This window comes from Apteryx mantelli, chromosome 1, assembly GCF_036417845.1.
Source record: "Apteryx mantelli isolate bAptMan1 chromosome 1, bAptMan1.hap1, whole genome shotgun sequence".
Lineage (NCBI taxonomy): Eukaryota > Metazoa > Chordata > Aves > Apterygiformes > Apterygidae > Apteryx > Apteryx mantelli.
The window spans coordinates 9633226-9655159 of NC_089978.1; the positions used below are offsets into that span (position 1 = coordinate 9633226).

At 48.0% G+C, this 21934-nt stretch overlaps 1 protein-coding gene across 6 annotated transcripts in view; it reads right to left on the reverse strand.

Moving 5' to 3' along the window:
* Window positions 1–7685: 7685 nt before the first annotated feature.
* Window positions 7686–21934, reverse strand: part of ME3 (malic enzyme 3) — a 137809-nt gene continuing 123560 nt past the window's right edge. For 5 of the 6 annotated variants that reach the window (XM_067317634.1, XM_067317606.1, XM_067317615.1 and 2 more), the window contains exons 8-14: window positions 13016–13113; window positions 11975–12088; window positions 11169–11274; window positions 10449–10591; window positions 9341–9514; window positions 8800–8898; window positions 7686–7946 (exon numbers count right to left, since the gene is read on the reverse strand). In XM_067317634.1, the coding sequence (XP_067173735.1) occupies window positions 7785–7946; window positions 8800–8898; window positions 9341–9514; window positions 10449–10591; window positions 11169–11274; window positions 11975–12088; window positions 13016–13113 (896 nt within the window). In that variant the 3' untranslated portion in view covers window positions 7686–7784. The remainder of the gene's footprint in view (window positions 7947–8799; window positions 8899–9340; window positions 9515–10448; window positions 10592–11168; window positions 11275–11974; window positions 12089–13015; window positions 13114–21934) is intronic. The other variant, XM_067317643.1, reaches the window with a different exon arrangement.

Consider the following 21934-nt stretch of genomic DNA (forward strand, 5'->3'; position numbering starts at 1 on the left):
ATTGCGGGTGCTTTCAGGGAGAAGATTTTGAATGACGTGGCAGCGTTCAGTGAGATGCTCATAGTGTTTGACCTGCGTAACCCAACAAGAAAAGCAGAATGCATGGCAGAGCAGTGCCATTGCCTCACCAAGGTACCTGATTTCAGCACGATGAGCCTGGACTCTAGGGCATGCTTCGCCATGACTAGTAGTGGACGAAGCCATCTTTAAACAACTCAAGCAAGTCTCTGAATCACAGGTTATCCTTCTCATCAGGGACTTCAACCTCCACAATATCTGCTGGAAGAACAACACAGTGGGACAGAAGCCGTCAAGGAGATTTCTGCAGTGTGTCAGGTTCTGGACTGGACAATCAGCAGTGACACACAGCTGGATCTGCTACTTAGTAACAAGGAAGAACTGGTTGGGGATGCGATAATCCATGGCACCTCTGCCCGTACGGCCCATGAGGTAATGGAGTTCAAGATCCTGAGGGAGTGAGGAAGGAGAGTAGCAGAGCACAGATCCTGCAGTTCAAGTGAGCAGACTGCAGCTTGTTCAGGGAACTGGTAGCTGAGATCGTATGGGAGGCAGCTTTGAAGGCCCAAGGAGCTTAAGGAAGCTGGCAGGTCCTTTAAGGACAACATTCTCCATGCACAAGAATGATCCTTCCCAGTACCCAAGGAAGACAAGCAAATGTTTCAGGAGTCCAGCTTAGTTAAGCGGGGGACTCTTGGCAGAGCTCCAAGGGAAAAAGGTGATATGCAAGACATGGAAACAGGGATGGGCAACAAAGGTGGCATTCACAAAAATTGACCAGGAATGGAACTTCATCATTTTATAAGAGAAATTCTAGAACGTGGTAATCATCAGTAGACTCCAAGCCCTGCTGGCAGCACAACCCAGGGAGGGGACCAGCATGTGCACAGCAGAAGCTCTGAATGGAAATCCTGTGGCACCTTGTGGCAGGCCACACTGAAATGTCCTGACTGCTCACCCTGCCTGCAGCTCATAAGCAACCAGCGCTGCCTACTGCCCCTGCTTGCTGCTCCTCCATGGACAGACAGCCTGGGCATGTGCATTTCCTCACAAGAGGGCTTCTAAGGAGCAGGACACCCCATTGCTGGGGTTCCCCTGCCTGTTCCATGGCCATCTGGGTAGCAATCCCATAGGCCTGGCAAGGAATTTTTCAGGCTGGAATACCATTTCTTCCCAGAAAAAGGATCTTACAGAACTTGCTTCTCTTTCCTCCATCTTCCTTTTCCATGTCCGCAAGCCTCAGAGGTAATGCACAGTCTTTCTGGACTCTCAGCTTGTCAGGCTGCATTTTCCACTCCAGGGCAAGGAAAACCACAGAACGCGTTTTAGATGGAGGGGCAAGCACAGAAGCCATCACTTAGCAGCACAGAAGGCCTCCCACTGCGGTTTCCCCGTGCTCAGGGCAGTCCCCTTGCAGTTGCCTTTTCCCTAAGGAAGTCAGCGTGAAAGGCTTCAGCCCTCGGCCTCGGCGGCCAAAGGGAAGAATGCTTTTGCTGCTCTGGGCTTGGCAGGGTAAGACCTGCCTCTTCATGTACAAAAACCAGACGCACAAGGAGCAGGTTTAACTCTCAGAGAGCAGCTTTCTGGTGAAGGTAACACAGGGAAAAAGTGCATCTGAAGCTCACCTGGGGTGAGGGAAACCTGAACGTCTGGAGTGTTTTGAAGTGCTTGCCCTGCCTGGGCCCCCTGTCTCTCTCATTCCTTTCCCTCCGAGCCTGGTACTCTGGTACACCTGTGTGCTCTTCCTCCTTTTCCTTCTTCAGCCTCTCCTCCACCAGAGATGCCCAGAGATTTCTTTCATACCACTGAAAGACGAGCTTGAACCAGTCGTACACAGATGTCCCAGAGCTCCAGGTGGGCACGCTCTTTGCTAGGCCAGGGTGAGCATCATCAGAAGTCATATTCTGAAGAATATCTCATGCCTGTGTAATTATAATTGCTCTAACGGAGAAAAAAGGAACTCTGGCTGCATTGGCCAAGGCACAAAGCATTTCATGCTCACTGTGTTTGGAAAAGATGACTGTTGGGGTGGCTGTCAAGAGAATGGCTGTACACCCATTGAAGCTGCACATCTCTGTGAGAACCACCACTTGTCTCTTTTCTGTGCTCAGACCCAATGAGGATGCTGCAACCCCAAGCCATACCACTCAGCTGCAGCGCCAGCGTCTCTAGGCTGAGCTCAGGCACCAGATCCAGAGCCTCCCACCAAAGAAGGGAGGGAGAAACCTTGTCCCTCGCCACACCCTGAACCCTTCTCTCTGCAGAATCAGTGAGCAGGTTCCTTCACAGCTACAGAGAAGGAGAAAACAACTCCAGCCTTCTGCAGCCAGCATCTGCTCCCTGACACATGCTTGCATGAATCTGGCTTTGGAGACCCCTTCTGAGAAATGCTCTTTGTGAAACAGCCCACACACCAGAAATGGCAGCAGCTTCCCTTTCTTGCAGTTTTGTTGCAATTCACCAAAGGCAAAGAGAATGGGCATGGCAAACTGGGTGGGAAGCATTGCTGAAAGACCTCTCAATGCCATGTGCTTGTGGAAAAAATGCTCCCTGGTTCCCCATGGAAAAAAGTCTGACTGCTGCCACTGTGGGAGGGGAGCTCCTGCAAGAAGGAAGAAGAAGGCAAGCCCAGGCGCCTTTCTAAAACCAGGGCCCAGGCAGATGTCCCTGTCTGTGATGGTCATAAGAGAGCAGGACAGGTACTCTCTATGCATCTGTGTCACTACTGTGCCATACTACTGTGCCACTGCTGAAAACCACAGCCCTAAGGCTACTGACCCTTAAAAGGTCCTGTGGCAAGTATTCATATTGAATGGCTTCTTCTGGAGCTTACTTGAAAATTTCTTGTACCTCATGTCTTCTTTCCTGCCTTCTTCACAGCCACTTTCTCATGTCAGCCAGAAGATGGTGTTGGCGGTGTGGTGGGGAGAAATATTCAAAGGAGCTGAGCCTCGTGCTGCTGCTGTTGCTTTTCTGTGGCCTTGCAGGAAATATGTTACCTCTGCATGCAGCAGGAGCAAAGAAAGCTCCAGACCCTCTTGGCTGAAGAGGCACGACAGAAAGAAGAGGAGGAGGAGCGCCTCTGGACTGATTATCAGGCTCGGAGGACAAAATCTGACAAGGAGAGGGCTCAGGTATGTACTTGGAGACATCCTCCAAAAGAGCTGTTCTCTCCCCCAGGAGAGTGGAGGGTTGAAGGTATCCAAGTCCCAGGGCTATCGTTGCCTCTAAAGAGCCAAGAGGGACAGTTGTCTCTCTGGCTTGCCTTGTCCCTGTGAGGAGGGAGAAGCTCTCAGGCAGACTTGGAGGGCAAAAGGAGGCTGCTGCTGTGGTGAGGGCATGGCTTGAGCCTCTCTTCCTTCAACTCAGGCAACCTTGGCATTTGGGGCCTGCCCTGGGGGTGGACCCCAGGGGAGGGACAAGCTTGAACCAGTCATACCCAGACACCCCAAGGGGCCGAGCTCCATGTGGGCTTGCTACTTGCTAGGCCAAGATGAGCTTGAGTAGAACTGTTATGCTGAGGAATAAACAGTGTTTATGCAACTTTCTAGTTTCTGTAATGGAAGAATTAGGCCTCTGGAGCTCATGGACAAAGCAAAGTCTTTCCTTGGGCTTCCTTGGCCAAGGGATGAAGCCTCTAATGCTTGCTGTGCTTGAAAAGGAAGACTGTTGGGGTGACTGTCGTGAGAAGGGCTGTGCACTCATAGATGTTTCCAGGCTGTCCAGGAAAGTTTCCTCTGCTCATCCCTCCACCTAAAAGGCATTCTCTTCTTCTATCCTTGCCTAATAGCTGAGAAGTCAGGCACAGAACCCAAATGCCCAGAAAGTTCAAGCATTTAACCAGGCTGTGGCAGAGGTGAAGAGGAAGGAGAAGAGTGAATAGACGAGAAAAAGCTATGTAAGAACCTTTTTGAAAAGAATGTCATTCCCACCCTGGTACCTTCCCTGTCAAAGCCAGGGAGGGTTTTTTTCCAGACTCCATGTAACAAGCAAAGAAACCTCAGGAATGGGGTCTCGTGCTCAAGAAGGGGTAGCATTTTTTAGCTTCTCTCTCTGGACCTAACACTTGATGCCTTTTTTTTTTTCTTTTCACTCCTTAGCCCTGGTGCGAAGACACACCTACGGGACCCATGTGAACGGTCCCAGCATAAAAGCCGTGCAGCTGAGACAAGATGCAGTAGCACATCAGTGATGCAAGATACCTCTCTGGCGCTCAGCCCATGCTCTGCAGAAACAGCCTCCGCCTCATCATGGCATTGTGTTGCTCTGGGCTCCAGCGTCTGTGATGGGACCGGTCCTCCAAGGACATGTTGGCTTCCTCCTGCAGGCAGGCTGTGGTGGGCAGTTTCCTGCAGGGCTGGCCAGGCCCAGGGCACGGCACCACCAGGTCCCCATGGAGGGCTGTGCATGGAGACGCTGCCAGGGTTGGGGTCAGCATTGCCCCCTTGCAGCGGCTGAACTTTCAGCACAGGGATGAGATGTGTTTGCCAGTGCAGAAACCCACTTAAAGATGCTAAATAAAAGCTGATGTTACCACTGGAGTAGCCGATTGGGCCTTACAATGTATTAGCCTTTCAGAACTGGATTAGTGAAGAGCTGCTAGAATTCCCCTCTCTTATTTCACAGTTATGGCCAGGATCACCATAATCCCACTGTGACAGCGTTGAGGAGGCAGTGAGAATCACTGAGGGTTATCTGAGGCCTCCTTGTGGCTGTGTGAAAAAGGGAGACCCTCAGAGTGGTCCTTTGGCTGGCTGCAGCACTTCCTTGGCAGTGCCCAGCAGAGAATGCAACGATGGCATGGAGCGTGCGTGTGGGGTGTCCGTACATGGTGGGCGCCGGAGTGTCCTGGGCTTTCGCTCGTGGGCCTGAGCCTACCGCTGCTCTGGTGTCCTCTGGGAGCAGTTTGGGCAACAGAGCAGCTGGAGAACTTTTGTCCCCGTGGGGAGAAAGGAGGTTTCATGGGTTTATTTTCAATTTGGGGTAATGGCAAGGTGCCTGGCTCCCTGCCTGGCCCTGTGCTTCCACAGTGCCTTTTGCCTGGATACTGGCCTGACTAGGCTGAGCACTTTTGCCTGCTGGCTGCAGGAGGGGTGCCGAGGGCCTAGCGGGGTGGCCTTTGCGGGGGCTGAGCCACCCCAACGCCCCTTGGCAGGCGGTGCTGGCGTTGCGGCTCCAGCTGCCAAGACTTGAGGGGCCACACGGGTGAAATCCCATTACCTAGGACACGTAGCGCAGGGATTTTTCATTCTTTTTTGCACACTGGAAGAATGAGCTGGAGATGAATTTCAAAACAAAGCTTTATTGGCTTCTGCAGCTGAAATGTACCCTGTGTAAGGCCATCGTTGCGGTACGAAAACAGAGCTCGTGCAGGCAGGTAGCGGCTCTACCGCCTTACACTAATGCTTGGTAATGAAATGCTCAGGCTGTTCAGCTGGTCCAGAAGCTGCGTGAAACATTCCTAAGCCTCGAGGCGCCACAGTTGCAGATGGTGCATGTGGGAGCTGTGGGCCTGCGCAGGGAAGAGCCACCGCTTTGGAGCTTAGCTGGTCCCTGTAGCACCTGTGCTGTGGAGAGGGGAAGAAGGGTGGATGAGGCCTGCAGGGGTCCAGAAGGCCTGTGTAGGTTGGCCGGAGGAGCTGGCCTCTCCCCTGGCCTTCTTCAGTAGTGGAGCTCAGGAGGCAGCTTCTGAGCACTGTCAAGTTGCTTGGGGTGGGATGGTAACTCCTTGACAGCAAAGCACGTGCCAAGCAGGCCACGAGCAGGGCTGCCAATGTGTCCAGCTCTCCTGGGGCAATGGCTGCACTTCTCACAGTGTCCATAAGCCCACAGGCAAGGAATGGCAAGTGTGTGCAAGGGACTGTCAGACGCACACTGCTGCCACCACAGAGGTGGGGCTCTGAGCTCCCTGCACATGCACTCCCCTGGGAACGGGACACTTGGCTTCTGGGCCAGCCCCAGGTGGCTTCTCTTGAGGCAGCTGAGGACAGCTGAGCTGAGAGTGAGGAAGTGAGGTTAAACGGGCACCTCTCGAGCTGGGCTGAACTGGCCTTTGGAGCTGCCCGTGGACTGCACAGGGGCTCCTATGCAGAAGACCCATGAGGAGCCCAAAGGCTGCTCAGGTGGCAACCTGGGCCTGAAGGACAGCCACCTGCAGTGCTTGATTGGACACCCCCATCCCGTCCAGCATGCAGCTTCACGGATAGCTTGGGCTGACAGCAAGGCCTCCAAGCCAGCCCAGACAGGACCGGTGTCTTTCAGTAAGCTGGGGACCTCCCTCCATTAGGATTCAAACTGTGGAGATGTAGCAGGTTTGTTTGATTCTAATACTTGCCGGAAAAGGAAACAAAAGGCTTTGAGCAGCGTGATTCAAGCCTCTGGCAAAGAGGCATTTTTGTGGGCCGTCAGTTCAGTGTAGCAGGGGTGCAAGGCAAGCTGTTGGCTGCTAAGGCCTTGGAGAGGACGCAGTATTTACCCAGTCTAATTAACCCGCACTGCCCTTCTTCCCCTCCACCCCCTGCCCATCACAGCTCTGTGCGTCTGTATGGTTCAGAATATCTTGTGTCCTGTCTCCTTGCAGCTGCACACGTTTGTGGCTGTTTTGGTGACAAATATTTTGTAACACTTCACAAGAGACCAACCCTGTGTTCTGTTTCAGTGCCTTAACAACTAGCTTGACAGTAGCCAGAGGCTCATCCCACGCCATACCTGGCGGATTTGGTAAGCCAAGCCTTGTCAATTTAGAACCTGCATTTAACAAGCAGAATAAACTTTTCAGTTTTGTTTAATGATCACAATGCTTTGAGGAGTGTTTTTCTGATCAGTGGGAAAAAAAAATCCATAAAAAACCTACAAGTGGAAATCCTACTGCTATTCCCTGAGAACATTCATGGCGTATTGGTACCAGGTAAGGAAAGGCTGTTGGAATAAGCCCGTATATCCTGGGCTTGCCGTTTGAGTGTGATAGTTACAAGAATAAGCCTTACAATTACAGATCGCTGTCACAACCTCCAGGGGTTTCTCTAAAAGAAGTTTCTGTTTGAATTCCAGCTGTGTTCGTGTTACTTACCGAAGGATTTTGGTGAGGCTCTGAAAGTGTGAGGGGAGAGATAACTCAGCAGTAACTACAGCTGTGGGGAGGCTACTCTCAGCGTGGCAGGTTTTTGAGAGGATGCCCTGTAAGTTGCCAGTGGCTTCAGGAGTGGCAGCTACTCCTGGCTTATATGAGCGTTACTGGCTGGGGACTGGAGTGCTAGAAAATATGACGATGCCGTATTAGACTCATGGTTTTGATAAGAAGTCACTGAGCCTCTTTTTTCGAGAAAATGAACCCTATGAATATATTTTCAGCTAGATGCCTATCTTTGGAGGACTCCTGTCACTTGCGAGGGCTCTCTGCCTCCCTCTCTACCTGCTGTTCTACAGCCTAGAGGTCATGTTTTCAAATGAAGGAAGGAGACTGCAAAGGGGACAGCATTGTTCATGGAGGCTACAGCGCTTTATATGATGGCAAAACCTGCAGTGCAGACTGACCATGGCAGGCTGCAGCTATAGTCTCTCTCTCTCCTTAGAGTACCGAGTGCCCAGTGTTGGCTCTGTTTTATTCCTTATTGATGTGCTTCCACAGAGAAAAGGCAGCAGAAAGTAAAAAAAGGACTTGGACTCAGTTACATTTATCATTCTGCAACCCTGGAGGTGCATTTATGTCAGCAATGATATGAACCATGGGAGCTGATGGAAAAAAGGAAAACAGTTCTCACAAAAACTTATACATCTTGCGTTTGCATGGCTGCGGCGGGCCACCTGTAATCGTCAATAACAAACGAATCGTAATCAGGACTGTAAATGAGTCGTCTCACAAAGGCTTCCTTGTCTGCTGGCTCGGGGTACCAAGAAGCAAGATCATGCTTGTAGGCCCAGTCAACAACCTGCAAAAAGATAAGCAAAATAAGGTGAGGAAATAATGTTGACACGTTTATTCTCGTGTACAGTTGAAAACAACCGCAGTTCAGCCTTAGCCATATTTTCCCTCTTTTTTTTCTTCAAAATTGTGACTTGTTTTGCTCATTTCTTTGTGCAATCCCCTGAGACAGTTGCGCTTCATTCCTCCGGTGAAAGAATAAAAACTGCCTGTAGTTAGTTATTAGCGGCTTAAAAATGCACTCTCCTGCCCCAGTGAAATTAAAGGAGGTGAAGAGCCTTTCACCACCACCACCACCACTCACAGCCTTAGCTGCTCATCTCTCAGCATCTCTCAGCAACTCCCACCAAGGCCAATGTGATTCTCAGAGGGTGCTCTACCCCCTTGGAAGCATGTTACTTTTTTGGAGGCCTGAATAGGAATTATGAATTAGGTGTATACAGGACAGAAATCCCCAAATTGGACAAGCAAGCCCAGATCCAAAATTGTATTTAGGTGCTTAGATCCCTATCAAATTCAAAAGGAGGAGAGGTTTCACAACAGCAGTTTGGAGCCTAAAACCTTCTGGCAAGTTGCTCCATATTTGATGTTAACCCTAAACCTGATTTCTGGAAGTCCTGAGCAATCACAGCTCCAAGTGATAAAGCAGAGCTTTGTGAGACACCCAGAATCAGGAGGTATTTTTCAAATTTGGCGTTTAATGATAAGAGAAATGGAAGCAGCAATTCTGGCATGAACACAGAAGGATTCCCGAGAATCACTGCTTTAGGCTACAGTATAAGCAGAAATAAAAATGACAAAACAAGATGGGCAGTTCCTGCCCTCTCTGCCACAGAAAGTGGAAATAAATGAGTTCTTACTTTCACAGCGATTTTGAAAGACACCTCTCTGATACTGTCCAAGGGGGGATATAGTCTTCCTTCAGCAAGGTTCTGCTCTGTGACCTCAGCCGCAATAGACTAGAAGAAGAGGAAGGTAGTTACAATGATGGTTTTAAGCATGTACCACAATCACTAGGATTAAACACTGAGACCTCAGTAGTGATGGAGTCAGGAGTAACTCTCAATACAAACTGCTGAATCATTCAAAATGCATGTGTGTAGGATTTCATTCCAGACTTAAAACTGGAGCCAGGACAACGGAAGTGCTCTGCTTAGGCAGGTCCTGAACACGGGTATAAAGGATGGCAGTCATGTAGAATAAAGGGAGCCCTGTCGCAGCTTCTGCAAGCACCTTTGTAGCCACAATGGAAACATGAGCCTTCCCTGAGAGTGGAAAAAGCTACAGCCTTTTGCTGAGACTGTGCAATTTCCACTCAACAGGTTCTAGAAAATGCCTCAAGTAGGTGCATGTGCACCTTATCTTTTTTTTAGAAACAATAGTTAAATGCCCCTTGAAAACCTCTGCTGTGGTGAGGAAGATATCATCAGAGATGTGCCGGACCCCACAAGCAATGACTCCCAGCGCCACTCCTGGAAAGACGTAGGCGTTGTTTCCCTGGCCAGGGAAGAAGGTCTGTCCGTTGGGCAGGGTTACCTTCGAGAACGGACTCCCGCTTGCAAATATTCCCCGGCCCTGATCAAAGAGAGAGAAAGAGGCATCCAAATGTGGAAGAGATGTTTTACATTTCTGCTGCTCTCCACAATCTGTTCTCAGGGGACCAAGTGGCCAATTCTGCAGCCAATCAGCAAGAAGTGTCTCCATCAGAGCCAGCTCTAGGTGATATTCCTTGAGGGCCTGGTCACCAGAGCCGTGCAGAATAGGGCTGCCAAGCACTGAGCGGGTGTTTGCGCTGCCCAACTGCGGGTGCTCTGAACCTGCTGAGAAGTCGTCTCTCTTCCTCCCTGTTGACTGTCTCTGGAGTGCAGAGAGGCTCCTAAAGCATGGGGTAAAGGCCTGGGGGCTGTGTAACTGTCCCAGACAGCGGCACTATGACAGGGAAGCAGGAGATGGGGGCAAAGTGGAGAGTGAGCCAAGGCCTCCTCACTCCCCCAGGTCAATGCATATGACAGTAATTCTTGACTGACATTGGGTCTGAGTTGGGTGACAAAACTGTTACACAAACTACTAGGGCAGCAAAACATAGGGGAGAGTAACTTGGGAGGGTGCGGTATCTCAAGCAGACAGCAGCGGGCAAGGGAAGCAACTGCTGGCTTTATAGGATCACAAAGTAATTCAGGTTGGAAGGGGCCCTCAGGAGGTCTCTAGTCGAAACTCTTGCATAAAGCAGGGTCAGCTCTGAGGTCAGACCAAGTTGCTCAGGGCTTTATCCAGTGGGGTACTGAAAGACTTCCAGGACAGTGACTGCATAACCTCTCTGGGCCCCTGCTCCACTGCCAGACTATCCTCAGAGTGTAAACATCTTTCTTTACAACCAGCGTGAATCCCTCATTTCAAATTATGCCCATTGTCTCTTGCCCTCCCACCATGCACCACTGTGCTGTCCTTGGTATGGTCAGGGCCACAGCATGCCATGAGCTCCCAGCTTCACTCTGCTGAGACCAAGTACCTCGGTGAGGCGATAGCACTGCTCCGCTGTGCACTCTGCTTTACTTGTGGGGTTGCTCAGGGCAAAAATGATGGGCCGCTCATTGAACGCTGCCATGTCCTTTAAAATCTTCTCGGTGAAAGCACCTGCAATGGCTGCAACACCTAAAACAATAACAGCAGAGTGAGCAGGTGCTTTCTGACTCTCTGACTTTAGTGCATTGGACTGATCCCTCTTGAATGCTAACAGAACTGCAGGAGGGAAAAGGCTCCATCTCTGAAGATGCAGGTAGGAATGTTTCATTGTCATGCTAAGACGAGATTAAAAGTCCTGTCTCAAAATAAAGCCCTCTGTTCCACCATGGAAGGATGGAGATCAGTGTCTGGGATGGCCTGGTTGCAGTGCTTAGCATTTGCCCTCCCAAAGTCTGTGGTACTTGTCATCAGCCTTGTCCTGCCTGGGCTGCCTGCACCGTGCTCGGTGCTGAGATCCCCAGATCCTGCCTTGCCTTGACAACTCCCTCTGCAGCCCTGTCTGTGAGTGCTTCTACAGGTCCAACAGAGAAGAAGTGTGTGCCTCACAGTCTAAGGGAAAAGGATGTGGAGAATTCAGCTGACAAAATGGGGGCAAAGAAAGCTCAATGTGTATTGACTGGGAGAACAAAAGGAGGCCCTGCAAGAAAGACAGAAATTCTCCTAAGATCTGAGCAGTCGTAGAAAAGTCACATTAAGGGAGCTCCACCTATAATTGCTGTAGGCTTCACTTTCTGCACAACCTCCTCCAGCGTGTTCACACTGGGGTGGTCCTGGGCAAACATTTCCTTCTCATGGTTCAGGTGGCTCCTTCCCTGTGAGGGAAAAGAAGGAGTCAAATTTAGGGCTGTTGACAAAAGCTGGAGACACAAATAGCAACTCATCAGTTCATTCCTTCTCCCAGCCCTGTTCTTCAACCAGGCTCCTCAGAGCAGCCTCTCAGCACCAACCAGCCAGGCACTGAGTAGCTGATACAATGTCATGTGGGGCTGGCCTCTGCTTTTATGCCCCCCACCAAAATACATTGCTTGTGTAGAGGAAGGATTTGGCTGGCAAAGCAGAGAAGGTGTGCAAGTAACACAAATCTTCTTGAGTCTGGGGAGGACAAGGGCAGAGGCCCTGAGGACCCAGGGAGTGCAGAGTAGAGCTCAGCCAGGCTGGAAGACAAAGTCGGGCGCAACATTGCTGTTGTAATACCCTGTATGGCACTTAATACTTCTGGCACTGCTTGATAATCAGGGCCACCTAGCAGTACAAAACTACTGAGACAGCAGAGTATCCCTCTGCTTTACTAAGAGGCCCAGCCCAAAGTGTTGCCTTTAGGATAGTCGGTGGTACACCGTCGTACTCACGAGACCCAGCCCTGCTGAGAGCAGGAACAGCCCTGTTAACCCTGGTAGAACTGCAGCCCTTACTGCAGGGCTGAGCAGGGTCCGAGGCACCTGCCTGCTCTGGCCTCGCTCGAGCCTGTGGGAGGTGCAGGGGAGTGGAGCTAAGTATTAGAGACAGATTTACCTTGACAATCAGACCCTTTGAGTCCACCATCCAAATTTTTCTGATGGCATCTTCTTGTGAAATTCCTTCCTTTTCCATGGCCATGATGATGAGATGAGCTATGCCCATCGCAGCCTGGAACACAGAGGCAGTAAATAAACACCCCACTGGGGCAGCAATGTCTTTTGGAGAAAGTTTTTAAATAGGGGATGTGTTGGGTCACTGCTCTGCCGAAAGCAGGGAGGCTTTTTGCTCTGTGGTTCTACAGTGTCCTGGCATGAGGGAGATTTTAGCATTGCAGGTGCTACCATAAATCAAAAAACAGTTGTCCAGCAGAGCAGGCTGCCCATTTGAATGGGACTGGGCTAGCCTGAAGAGTAAGGGCTGACTTCCTCAAACGCCGTGGGCTTCTCCAAGAGGCTGAGGCTGGAGCGGTGGAGCTGGTACCTTGACAGGGAAAGGCTGTCTCTATCATTCATCTGGCTGCTGCAGGAGAGGGAAGGGGGCATACACTGAACAGGAAGACATTGGTGATGATGCCAGCACAGAGGAACTCAAAGCAGAAGTGGGAGTGCCGCATCTGAAGGACTGCCGAGGGAAGAATCCCCTTTTCTCCCACTCCTGCCTGAGGGAACAGGCAGTCCTGGACAGGCTTACAGTCCTTTGAGTGCAAATCATTTTAACTCTGTTGCTAAAGAGGATCTGATTTCCCCTAAATACCAACCCTGAGGACCCGAACCAGCCTCCTTGAAGCTAGTGCAGCACCCTGCCTCATAAGGGACTTTCCTCAAGTCGCATTAAAGCCCCGCTGATATATGGGCAGCCTCATAGTATCCAGGAGGCCTGCCCAGGACTCACAGGCTAAGACATCACTGAAAGATTGTTGGCAATTTCTATGCAACAATAAGATCCACCTGTGGGGCCCTCTCCTGCCCGGTGACAAGTGACCTGCTTCTGTGGTTTGTCTTCGTGAAGCTAAGCCTTACAAAAAGGTTCATGGTTAATTTTTCTCTAAATTTGAATTTAGGTGATATTTAGGAACAAACTCAAGAACATTCCTACCTCTCCAGCCCCCTGGAAAACAAACTTATGGTCAGAGAGCTTGTTCTTCGTGATCCTTAAGGCTGCAAGGATGCCAGCTACTGCAACGGATGCAGTGCCTGAAAAGAGAGAAACATTGTGAGATGGTCATCCTGGCAAAGAGATAGTCTACCCTACCGGTACGCTGTTAGAAACCTTGCGGTAGGAGCCCTTCTCTTAGGCCCTGTCACTACAGAATCTGAGTGCCTTCCCTACTTTGAAATATTTATCCTCAGAAGATAACCCAAACCCTTTTAGGTTAAGAAGCCTCCAACATTTCCTATTTTCTTGTCTGTCCAGATGAGCAGGGTTTTAATCAGCCAGTGCACCACAGCCCAGGGTGCTGCCAGGCGTCAGCAAACGTACCAGCGAGCTAAATGGGAGCAGTTTATAGCCAAAGCATGACCATGAACAGTGAAACCAGTAGATGGTGCTGCTACATATGTCAAGGACGTGGAAAATAAACTGAGCTTTACCTGCTCCTTTTCTTTAGTGCAAAAGCCACAGCTAAACTAGAAACCTCTGGGTATATCATGGCATCAGGGAATGATTTTCTCTCTTGCTAAACAGAAAACCTAGTATGAGCAATTATTCTGGCAGAGAAATACTGTTACTGAGATGGCTTATTTGGCTTAGGGAACTGATATAAGCTACTCCGACAAAAAGAATCTTTATTCAAACCAAAAATGATTGTCAGTACCATCATGTCACCAAAGTTTTGCTTTTGTAACTCAGATTCATTTAGTTCTGGTCTAACTCCCCAAATGAATAATTAGTGCCACCTAACAGAGACTCTGGTTTAGCAAAAGTGGCAATGGCCACATTCCTGAAGCAAATGTTTGTGCCGCAGTGACACAACAGCGTCATTTAATACTTGTGATGGCACTGCAAGCATCTGTCTCTTAGGCATAAAATGGACTAGACTAACAATTTAATATCACAGATTATGGTTTCTTAAGCCTCTTTCTTGCAAGGAATCACTTGAGATGCACGCTTCAGTACCGAGGATGTATTCCCTTCATTGGCTCAGAAAACAGTTTGTATCAGTTTATTACCAGATACAGGATATCTGAAGGACAGATACAGGACAACTGAAGGATATATGTGAAGAATTTCCTCTTGCTTCTCCTGTACTAAATCTCTGTCTTTTTAAGTCATATTTAGAGTAATATATTTACCTGGCAAAAGGCCATGCCATCTGACTAGAAAGACTACAGAGGAAGATAATGAAAATCCAAGGAATCTATAGAAACCCCAGAAAATTGCTTAATTTTTAGATTTTGCTTTTTACAGATGTCACATACCTATTTCATGCTCATTCTCCACATTTCAGTAAGTCTACAATCAGCAGGACTGCTTGGTTTGCTGCCATACTGGCTCCTAAAGATAGGACTCCTCTGAACAAACACGTATGATTCTGCTCATCCTAAAGCAGATATCTGAATTAGGTCAAGTGAAATGTGCCCTACAAGCGTCTCTTTACCACCACCATTCTTTAACGGAGCCAGGATAACTGGCTGACATGTAGCCACTTCTTACACTGCAGTCACCTAAAGTTTGGAGAGAGGTATCCCACCCTAGCAGGCTGAACTGCAAAGAAGTGGGGAAGAGATCAAGGTCCTACAGTCGTCAGCGATGCCATGCTTGTGACATGCAGTGGAAAGACCGTGACCACCTACGCATATGCACATGCACAGTGGGGCACTATCTCTCCATGCTTACTGTGGCTGTGTCCACATCCCTGCATGGGTGGGACTGGGTGACTGATCAGAGGAAAAAATCTGAAAGTGGAACAACTACAGCAGGACAGTGTTAGTCTTGAGACAGGTCACAGCATTAGTGGCAATATATGCCTGGAAAGTATTTAAAAGAAGAAATGTAACTGGAGAAATACTTGCTTCTCTTGGTTCTCTCCCAGGCAAAATTGCTTTATACCCTGTGATTGTCGAGGAGTCTGATGGGACAAATGCTGGTTTCTGTCTGGATCTGCAAACCCATTTAAACAAGTGGAAAATGTCTGTGGAACATTCTGCAGAGGTACTCTGAGTCCTTTTAAACATGTTACGAGCAAGTACTTGAGGAGTGGGGTGTACAGAAGGAAAGGGTGTGTGGACTTAAGTCTGCAGCGTGATACGCGTTTAGCTTAGTGGAAGCCTGCGGGACAGGGTGTGCCGTTACTCATCTCCCTGTGCTTGCATTACAGATCTAAGTAACAGCAGGACTCTGTTCAGCTCTGCCATTCCTAATAATACTCCTCTCTCTCAGCAATGTGTTTCTAATCCTTCCATGTCTCCCAAACTGCATCTCACCCCCATTACTCAAGCAACAAAGTTACTGTACCTTGGCCTCAGCTCAATATTTTTCTTTGATAATTACAATTTCAGAGCGTGGAACAATAGAGTATCTCTATGGAGGAGAGTTTCCAGCTGGTTTGTATAAGGAATTGGCTAATCAGTGTGCTTCAATTCTAAAAAGACCACAAAATGAGATGGGGAAAAAAAAGCTGTCACCATGAGTTGTGGCAAGAAAAAAACAACCACCCTTCGACAAGTTAATCTCTCTGTTTTTCAAAGAGATTGAATGCCATTATTGCAGATAACTACTTCCTTAAGTAATTAGCAAGAGCCAACTTGGCTGGTCTGTATCTGAGGTGGGGAGGAGATACAGAGGGGCACAGAGAGAAGAAAGGAAAATGCTCACAAATCATCTCGTTCTTTCAAGACTCAAAGTGAATGCTCAAGATAATATCACAAAATAGCAAGCAGGTCTCAGGATTGTCTCCAGGGAGTCCAGAGAAGCAGGACTAGCAAAGAAAAGAGGCATTTAAAATTAAGGTACCCTCAGGAAAAATGGCAACCCCAGCAAGAATTAATCTGTAAGACTAAGGCACATTTGGAATATTGTGAACATTCAGAAAAAACCCTGAGACTGATTTTCTACTTACACTAGTGTAAGTCAGAACAAGCCCCATAGATGTCAGTGGAGTTACACTGGAGCAAAACCAGGGAGAAAGGATCTGCTTCACAACTTCAAGACACAGCACGAATGGTAAAGGCTCCAGCCCAGCTGCACCCATATCTGAGGACCGCTATCCTAATTTCAGAGTGGGGAGAGCAGACACAGAGAGATGAACAGCCCTGCATATCGAGTCAGAGGCAGCCCTGGCACAAGTGCTACAGAGAAAGCCTGGCCCAGTGCCGACGTCAAGGTTGTACCACATTTGAAAGCATTCAGTGGCTAAGGGGACATGGGTGGAAACAGGGACACTGGGCATGTTTGGGAACAGGATTTTCCCCAAGCTGAGTGCTGGTGCTTCCCTGTCCCTGCCAACCCATGTCCTGGCTCAGTGGAGCAGAGTATCTGCCATAGCATGGTGAGGAGAGAGCTGTGTGGCATGGGAGAGCGAGAGGAGAAGAACTTTCCAACAGCCGTGAATTGTTCAGGACCTAGAACCAACATCTGGGCTGAGCCGATTCTTTCCAACAGCAGCAGCGACGGGAGCATGCACCCACACAGATGCCCGTTTCTTTATACAATGCCCATGCAGGTGATTCCTCCTTCAACACAGCACAATGGAGGAAGAGATGGCCAAATTCAAACCCACCTTCTAATTTTTACCCTTGCCCCTCCTCCTTATGCTTTACCCCGTCAAAATCATGCCAAAGTTAGGGCCCAGGGAATAGCAAACACCAATTTAACAGTTCCAGTAAAGGGCAGCCAAGAAAATATATCTAAATTTATGGATGAAGAGCAAGCATAGAGCTTTTCCAAATCCTGGTTCACATTAACTCCCTGCAGCAGTTGCCATTCAGCTTGTTACTGGAAAGCAAAGTGGACCTTGTCCAGATGCACTCCAAATACATCATCAAAGTCAAATACAACAAAGCTGAAGCAAAGAGCTGCTAAAGTGTTTGCAGCTCAAGGTCTTCACCTCCATGGCTGTGGGCTATTGTTATCCTTCCCCCAAGGGGCCTCAGTAAGACATTAAGAAAGTAAACCTAGAAATGGTGCGGACCATGTGAAGGAAAACAGCGGTGACAAGGCATCAGTGCTCAGGGAAGGAATTCACTTTTTCCAGTAACAGGTTTAGGAACACTGGTGACCCAGAAGATGTTCCCTGGAGGTGGTGGTGTGATGAAGAGCTGTCTGACAGTGGAGATGCAGATCTCAACCTAAAGTAGATGCCTAATGAAGATCAAACGAAAGTCATCTCTAGGTGCCTGTTTTTCTCTTTGGACTGTAAAGTGCTTGGACTGTAAACTGCACTGCCTTAAAATTATGTCACAACCTTGACCAGTATTATTACCTTCAAATGGAGGTACAGCTGAAGCAGGGCCATTCTGCACAGACTGCCAGACAGCACATATGGTGACTGTGGGTTTGCAACACACTGCGCTGTGCCAACAGACTGAACCCACACGTTCATAAAGGCAGACGACATCAGGCAGCTTCCAGCACTTCTCAAGAAAGCATCCCCTGCCCCATCACAGCAGTGGAAGCTCTGTTATTGCTTTATAGCAATGAGGTAATCCAGAAGCTCAGAGCACAGCCTTATTATGGTCATTTTGCCTCCTTATCCCAGACTTTGCCTGAAGATCACAGAAATCTTTATACAGAGGTATTTTATGATGTTCTTTACTGCAAAGAAGTTTGCAATGGCATTTAGTGAACAAGAAAAACAGTGAACAAGAAAAGCAGGAGAGGAAAGGGGACCAAATGTAACCATCCTGAACTGACAGAACACATGGACCATATCTTTCTGGCACTGCACCAATAAACTCAAGACAGTGAGGCTGGGCCGTTCTGACATGGTTTGTTTAGCAGTCAATGAGTGATTTAGATATGAGCTTAGGAGCTGACCCTTAAATAGTTAACTGTAATACTATCAAGGGAAAATGCAGAAGCCTCTTTTGCCGCTGGGCACAACAGGTCCAAAAGGGTCTTGTAATGGTGAATCCCTACAGGACTGAGAACATCTATCTTCAGCCAGGGTAAATCCCCACAGGGAAAGCGTGCTGTTCAGGAGCTGCCTGGCAGGACATAGCCTGCTTTGTTCTGCAGCACGATATCTTCCAGTGCTCCCTTCCTATTGTGCTCCTCTCTCCCCCCCTGCCCCCCCTTAGCTTCCTGTGATAATTACTGATGCATTTTCCACGCCAGCTGAAACAACAAAATAAGATACTGTACCATTTTAATCTGCTGAAATTACTCAATGTGTTGCCAAAAACTAGGCCTGCTCCTCAAAGCACATGGAAATGTGTCTGCAAAATGGGCCACGTTTGCACAGGATTGCTTTCCAACCACTCAAATGTTTGAAGCCATTTGGATTTGTGGTTCTGGAGTCTGGCTGTTCTTAACCCCTACTAAGACCTGGGAGCAGTACTCTTCCAGGCTAAAACACTGTTTCCTAAAGTGTCCTGGAAGGGTTATGGAAAGGTTATCTGTTAGGATAATGATAAGGGTGCTTAGTGGTTCAAGAGACATTATGAAACTCTGCAGTAGTCAAGAAACCAACAAAAAAAGAGGAACCATTGCTCTAAGGACTATGAGAAGACTCAGAGAGGTTCTGTGGAAAGGAACTGTCCCTGTGCATAGTTCATAGCTCACTTTAGTTGCGGAGGGACTATGGAAATATGAAAGTCAGAGCTTTTTTAAAGTAGCTAGTGATTAAGGTTTCCCATCTTGAGGTGCCCTGAAGAAGTCTCATTTGCAGGATGCAGGTGTTCAGCCTATTTTAGAAATCAAGCCTATTCATAGAATCTCAAGCTGGATATGGAGAAATCTAAAACACTCAAAATCAGTGGTCAAAGCTATCAATGCATCAGATCTAGTTCTACGAGACTGCCAAAGATGCCCAGAGTCAGGAGATACCAGGGTTTATGCTTCTGTGCATTATTCTTTCTGCCCTGTCTATATATATGAAAGGCTTTTGAATGATACGATCAGATACAATTAATTAAATAACACATAAGAGATTTCTTTTCTTCATTTTCTTGCAATTCTGACTAAACTTGCAGAACAACTTTTGCTGTTCAGTATTAGGCAGACATCTGAGCCTGAAGAATTCATGTTTGATATGTGAGTGAATATAGAGGGTAACACATTGATGAACCAGGAGCATGAACCTTCCATAGAAAAATTAAGGCTGGCAAAGATGTCTGGAGGTCATCTAGTCCAGAACTGCTTAAAGCAGGGCTAGCCTAAAAGTTAGATTAAGTTGCTTAGGGCCTTGTCCAAGGATAGACATCCCAGAGCCTCTTTGGACAACCTGTCCCAGTGTTCAACCCCTTTCATTATGAATAACTTTTTTGTTATGTTCACTCAGATATCTGAGTCTGTAATACTGAAGGATCTCTGTTGAAGCATAAAGATTTCAGCTCAGCAAGCCAAGTAGTCCAATCTCAAACACAGGCCTGATCCCACTTCTGCTCAGCCCAGGCACAGATTCCTACTGATTCTTGTGGGCATGCCTTACACATCTTGGAAGATTGAGCTAGAATTAGATGGGCCCTTTACCACAAAGACAGTGAGGCATGTGTACATAGAGACCTACTGCCATTCTGAGAACTTAAAGAGATCTGCAAATATACAAGCCTGTGAATTCCTGCCTAATTCAGCAGGAATTATTCAACAGATAAAAGTCCACAGGACCTGATGAGATGCATCTGATGATGCTGAGGGATCTGGCCAGTGTCATTACAAGGTCATTCTCTGAGAAGCTGTGGTGATCACAGGAAGTTCCTGACGACTGGAAAAAGAAAAATGTTACATCCAACTTCAAGAAGGGCCAGAAGGAGGATCTAGGGAATTACAGATCAGTCAGCCTAATCTCAGTCCCTGGGAAGATTATGAAGCAAATCCTCCTGGATGGTATGTCTTAGCACATGAAGGACAAGACAATGATTGAAAACAGCATGGATTTCCTAAGGCAAATCATGCCTAACCTAGGTGACTGCCTTCTATGGTGAGATAACTGGCTATGTGGACAAGGAGAAGGTGGCAAGTGTTGCTTACCTTGACCTGCGCAAGACCTTTGAAGTGATCTTCCATAGCAAACTTGCTGCCAAATTGAAGAGATACAAACTGAGTAAGTGGACTGTAAGGTGGATGAAAAATTGGCTAAACTGTTGAGCTCAATGGGTTGCGGTGAGTGGTATAAAGTGCAAATGGCAGCTGGTTACGAGAGTTCCTCAGAGGTTAATACTGAGGCCGGTACTATTAACAACCTGGATGATAAAACAGAGCACACCCAAGAAAGCTCATGGATGGTGACAAATTGGTGATAATAGTTGAAATGGCTGCCACTCAGAAGGACCTCAACAGCCTGGAGAAATAGGCTCACAGGAATCTCATGAAAGTCAGCAAAGGCAAATGCAAAGTTCTGTACCTGGGAAGGAAAAATCCCATGAAATAGCACAGACTGGTGGATGACTGATGGAAAAGCTTTGCAGAAGAGGACCCAGGGGTCCTGATGGACAGCAAGTTGAAGATAAGCCAGCAGTACAGGCAGTCAACAACATCATGGGCTGCATCAGTAGAAGTGTAGGCAGCAGGTCGATGGAAGCGATTATTTCTATTTCAGCACTTTTGAGGTCATATCTAGAGTACCATATCCAGTTTGGGGCTCTACGTACAAGGGATACATTGACAAACCGGAGTGAGTTCAGAGGCGGGCCATCAACATAACTAGGGTGGTGGGGTACATGGTGTACGCGGTGGGCTGAGGGACCTGGGCTTGATTAGGCTAGAGAAGGTTAAGAGGGCATCTAATTGCTGTCTACAACTACTGGAACCAATGAAGATTCACTTTTTGACTTAAGACTTGATTCTGAGGGTTGCAGAGAAGACGGTGCCAGATTCTTCTCAGAAGTGTACAGCAAAAGGATGAGGGGCAATGAACATAAGATGCATGTAGGGAAATTCCTATTAGATGTTAGGAAAAACAATCACAAGGAAGATGAACAAACATTGAAACAGGTAGCCGAAAGGGGTTGTGATTCTCCATCCTTGGAGATATTCAAAATTACTTGGCTGGAAAAAGGTCCCGAGGAACCTGATTTAAGGTGAAAGTTGAATCTAACATTGAAATTAGTGAGGGGGTTTGACCAGGTGGTCCAGAGGTTCCTTCCAACGTAACTTCTCACTGCTTGTATGAATTTTCTTGTATGAAACAGGAATCCAAGGACGTCTGTGTCAGGGGTTCACAAGAGTTTACACTTTTGTAAAACTTTTCAGTTGTCTACTTTCTTTTCATCACTGTGTATAGTTAAGTGGAGCAAAGTTATAGTAGGAAGAGCAGGATCGAAGGCATTCTCATATCCCTCCAGTTTCACATTTGCTGCACTGCCCTGGTACTTTACTGGGAAACAGGGAGAAGTGACAATCAGTTTTCTCCCTTACAGCCGAAACTGAAGCTCTTGCCCGTTGTATGAACCCAGACAGAGCTGGGAAAGGAGTGATGTCATCACCCCATAGAGGAAGGAGAAGCACTCCCTTAAGGGGGAACTCCCACACGGCGGGCGCTGGGAGCCGGTTCCTGCTAGCTCCCAGGCTAATGAGCTTCATAATAAGAGCAATCGCCTCACCCTGGTTTGTGGTACCTGGCAGGCTTCCCGCTCAGCATCAGCAGGCTGGCTGCAACTAGAAGGGGTCTGAGTCATTTTAACTCTGGTGGGGTAGGACAGATTTGGCAATACAGTAATTTGTGTGACAAAAGAAAGGAGGCATTAATATTTAAAAGTGCTGTTTGTGTAGGCACTGGGGCAGCAAGAGGGAGGCCTAAAGGAGATTAAGTCGAGCACTTTACACTTTCTTCCCATACCTCCTCTGCGTGTGTGTGCGTGCATGTGTTAAGCCAATGTGGGCTCTCTTGCATTCATAGTCCCACTAAGCAATGGGCAA